General features: G+C 39.5%; 1 protein-coding gene across 1 annotated transcript; it reads right to left on the bottom strand.

The window, feature by feature from the left end:
• dlx1a (distal-less homeobox 1a) lies at positions 1-3,622 on the bottom strand. Its single transcript, XM_058393026.1, has 3 exons — positions 2,655-3,622; positions 2,179-2,378; positions 1-1,692 (listed from the first exon to the last, which is right to left on the bottom strand). The coding sequence occupies exons 1-3, from the start codon at positions 2,965-2,967 to the stop codon at positions 1,441-1,443; spliced, it is 765 nt and encodes a 254-aa protein (XP_058249009.1). The 5' UTR covers positions 2,968-3,622; the 3' UTR covers positions 1-1,440.
• Between the last annotated feature and the right edge of the window lie 474 nt (positions 3,623-4,096).

Below are 4,096 nucleotides of genomic sequence, written 5' to 3'. Positions count from 1 at the left end.
CGTGCTATTCACCCGCGCCCGAGGTTTGTTCCTGCGGCACAAGAGCGGAAAGGAGCTTATAGCGGCTAAACGAAAGAGAAAAGGAACAAGCACCCTTATTGTAGGAGGATTTACTGTGTTATAGAAACCAACACAGGATTAATCGGCGATTCAGTTTGAAATGAAAAGTCTAGCAAAAGACATGAAATCACCCTGATGCGGGAAACCTAGCCTATGTAATGCGACTAATGAAGATGTAGAAAGCATGCCGAATATATATATATATATATATATATTATGACATAGGCCAGTACATTTTCGTGACAAATCATGGTTGCTATGCTTCAATGACGACATTGTAAAATATCTTTTAAAGTGTGAATTTTACTGTCAAGTTTACACATTGTACACGAATTCATAATACAAACAAAAAAACCCAATAAATTAATTTAACCAATATAAAACTATTTTGCCATGTAGAACGCTAAACACATTAATTTGTAATAAACATACTCGGGTCGAAATCCTTTTCACATCATTAACAGCACAATCTAAAAAATGGCTTTTTTTTCTGTACATGATCTCTAAACACTTCTGTAGCTTTGTGTCCGCGGGGGATGCTCTTAGACAGACAAGCACTCAAGGCTTAACAAATTCATCATCTCAAATCAAAGTGAAGTGTTGCTCACTTTTAGTGCAGCCATATCTTTTAAAGAACATTCATTTTAAATAAACATACAAACGGACATAAAGGAAATCTAAATAAGTTACTTTAAATAAACACACAAAGAAGCTCCACACAGCCAAAATGACTTAAGTTAGCCTATAAAGATTTGTTCTTTGGAATCAGGAAAACCAGACTCTTCGCATGATTTTACCTTTTATACTATTCCAAATGCTCAGAGCCTGGTACAGCACAACCCATTCACCCTCCTGGTAGAAAATATAGTCTATGTAAGATATGTGTGTGTGTGTGTGTGTGGTTGGTTATTAACAACTGTCGGCTCTAAAAAGGCAGATAGTTGCTTTTAGGTAAATCATGCCAAATAAAAGCGTTTGTTCCATTTTCCTGGCAAAAAAATGCCATTCAAAAAAATTATAATTTTTTTTACTTGTTACAGCTTTGTATATTGTTTTACACTCAGTAAAATGTCAGGTAAAAAGGAAATATAAGGAGCAGCTTCATTTGACCCAACTGTCTGGGAAATCCGCTCTGAGTGAAGTAAAGGAGAAAAACTTGTTCCTCCGCCGCAGAAGCTTCTTTCTCAGTGTCTCGGCCTCCGGGCTGTTGTTGCCGGTGTGTCGGTGTGCTTGTGCGGTGTGCTCCGGTGTGATCTCAGTGTGTGATCGCAGTCTGTACTGTATGGGCTGAGGGCCGGAGAGCCGGGCGGCAGGGTCGCGTGCTCCCCTCATCCGGGTCCTCCGCGAAGGAAGAGGGGCGGGGTCCGCTAAGCACTGCCTTCACATGAGCTGCGGCTGCTGCATAGAGTCCTGGTGCGTGCTGGGGTACCAAGAGGTGTAGCTCGGGATGTACGAGCTCGGTGTGCCGACGGAGGTTTTTACGCTTGCGGATGAGTTCCATACAGGCGCTACGGAGGGCGAACCGGCGCTCAGTCCGCGGCCATTGGCCAGTGCGCTCGCGTCTATGGTTCCTCCGCCTTGCTTCATCAACTTCTTAAACTTGGATCGTTTGTTCTGAAACCAGATCTTGACCTGTAAAATGAGAGTCGTGTTAGCAAAGCGACGAAGATGTTTAAGACTGGATTTTAATTAAAGATTAAATCATAATAACACAGGACCTGTTGCGTTTTGCGTACAACATACAGGCTCCTAGACAAAAATATAGGCTACTATTAGGTTATGTAAGGCATCGATATACCATAACTGAATTATAGTAGACGTTTGAATTAACTTTTTCTTTAAAAAAACAAAAACAAAAACAAAACAATAGGTAGGCACAACGAAGAGCACTGAAAGTTGAATAAAGGTACATGTGCAAGAGAAAGTTTCAAAATCCATAACGCAACTTGTCCAGATTTGCAGTCATAATAAAGGCCTACTTTTTAAAAGTAACATTTTGACATTGGACAATTAATTTAGCCAAGCTTGAACGTGGAATTAAAATGATTTTTGCCCCTAGAATCAGATAGTCACAATGTTAAATTCTTCAATAAATGATCATGTAAGACGCGTCTTCACCTGGGTTTGTGTGAGCCCCAGAGACGCGGCCAGTTCTGCTCTCTCCGGCAGCGCCAGATACTGCGTCTGCTGAAATCTGCGGTTCAGGGCTTGCAGCTGGAGGCTGGAGTATATAGTCCGAGGTTTGCGAATTTTTTTCCCCTTTCCGTTGAAGCGAACCTCTCCTCCTTCCACCACCGTGCTTTTCTCCGTTTCTGGTGCTGCGTGAGGAAAAAGAAAAAGCGCTCATGATCAGAGTTGGAGACTCAGAGTCGCTTGTAGCGCGGCGCACATCACTGTGCTAGTTTTAGCTCCAGCCTGCAGTTTAGGTATAATTAGCGTTAATTGCATACATTGTTTATAGCATTACGCAATAAATAATTACCAAGCCTAATACCCACACATCTGGGCTACTCCAGTCCAGCATTCTCACAGTGAGCTGAAAAACAAAGGCACGATTAAGTTAGAGATGAAAGGAGGAAAAAAGCATTTCTTACCTGCATCTTCTAACCGCGTCTGCGTTAACGCCGTGCTGTTTTGGTAAGTCTGAACGCTACTGAGATATGGACTTGAGGAATGGCTACCGACTGAGTTGACATATGGATAAGCCAGCGATCTGGGGAAAGACGGAGCGGGACTGTACGAGCTGTCGTGCTGAGGATGACCGGCTGAATGTAAACAGTGCATTGAATAATGTCCGTGAGACATGGATGAAGGCGACATTTGTTGACTTGGTGGCCCAAATTCCATGAAAACGCTCTTTCCTGAGACGGGGCTGTTTAGACTCTCTGGTATTGTGGTCATTGTCATGTCTTCAGTGCGAATCTCCCTTCTCCTGCCTTTTTTGTTTTCTTCTATCTCAGTGAAGGATGGATCCCAATTTAAGCTCAACTGATTTTTTCACTTTCCATTCATAAGAAAATGTAGTTTGTCTCTGTGAAAAGTCTAGGTGTGATGCGGCGGATCTACACAAACTCGCTCAAACGTTTGAATCAGGGAATCATGAATATTTATTCAAGATGCTCTCTGATTGGTCCACCCGCTCCAAGAGTGGAGGGGATTGGAGATCTCGGGGTAGGGTCCGAGGAATATGATAACACAAGAAATAAGACAAACCTGAAAGCCAAATGTTCTATGCTTAAAAGGAAATTCAGGGGTGGGTCACTGAGAAATGTTGTTTTTTTAATCTCTCGTTTATTAAAACAAATCGCCCAAACAGAAACAAATAATTCACACATATAACAAGACATTGGTAATAAGCTGTTGAATAAAACACGTTTAACGTCCGCATTTCCTTGTTTTCTGACTAGATTTACTGAAACTAGATTTAATTAACGGCTAACGGGATGTAATCATAATAATCTATATTTTTTAAACCAAACTAAATAAGAAAGCAGCCACTGATTTAACAAATTAGTAACATAAACAAACCGAAAACATTTAACAATTACGCCTAGGCGTAAATTATTATTATTATTATTATTATTATTATTATTATTATTATTATTATTATTATTGTAGTAGTTGTTGTTGTCGTCGTAATCATCGTCGTCATTGTTGTTTATGCTATTATTTTTTTTATTTTGTAATATCCTCTTCTTCGTATTATTATTATTATTATTATTATTATTAATGTTGTTGTTGCTTTTAGCAATTATTATTAACATTATTATTAATTAAAATTGCAAAGTAACAATAAAAAACACTTGTTTCCGAATTTACTTTTAACATTGTTTTTCAACTCTGAAAGCATTACACAAATATGATTAATAATAAATGGTGTGTCGCTTTTGTCTATGCCCTTATTGTTTCAGGGACAGATGTATTACTAGCTTCATTTGATTAAATGCTAGTCTCAAGTGCTGAAGCCACAGCTGAAACCAGCTGAATTTGCATAACACTGTTGTTTAATTTTCATACGCATAATTAGCCATATATT

The sequence above is a fragment of the Hemibagrus wyckioides genome, linkage group LG06, assembly GCF_019097595.1.
Source record: "Hemibagrus wyckioides isolate EC202008001 linkage group LG06, SWU_Hwy_1.0, whole genome shotgun sequence".
Taxonomy (NCBI): Eukaryota; Metazoa; Chordata; class Actinopteri; order Siluriformes; family Bagridae; genus Hemibagrus; species Hemibagrus wyckioides.
The sequence above is the reverse complement of the archived record's forward strand: the minus strand, read 5'-3'. Positions and strand labels throughout refer to the sequence as shown.

Excerpts from the sequence above, each read along its gene's own strand:
- dlx1a (XM_058393026.1), bottom strand. The coding sequence starts at position 2,967 with ATGACAATGACCACAATACCAGAGAGTCTAAACAGCCCCGTCTCAGGA. Across the intron at positions 2,379-2,654 it reads GACGCGGTTAGAAGATGCAG|CACCAGAAACGGAGAAAAGC; the intron begins GTAAGAAATGCT and ends TTCCTCACGCAG. Across the intron at positions 1,693-2,178 it reads TGGGGCTCACACAAACCCAG|GTCAAGATCTGGTTTCAGAA; the intron begins GTGAAGACGCGT and ends CTCATTTTACAG.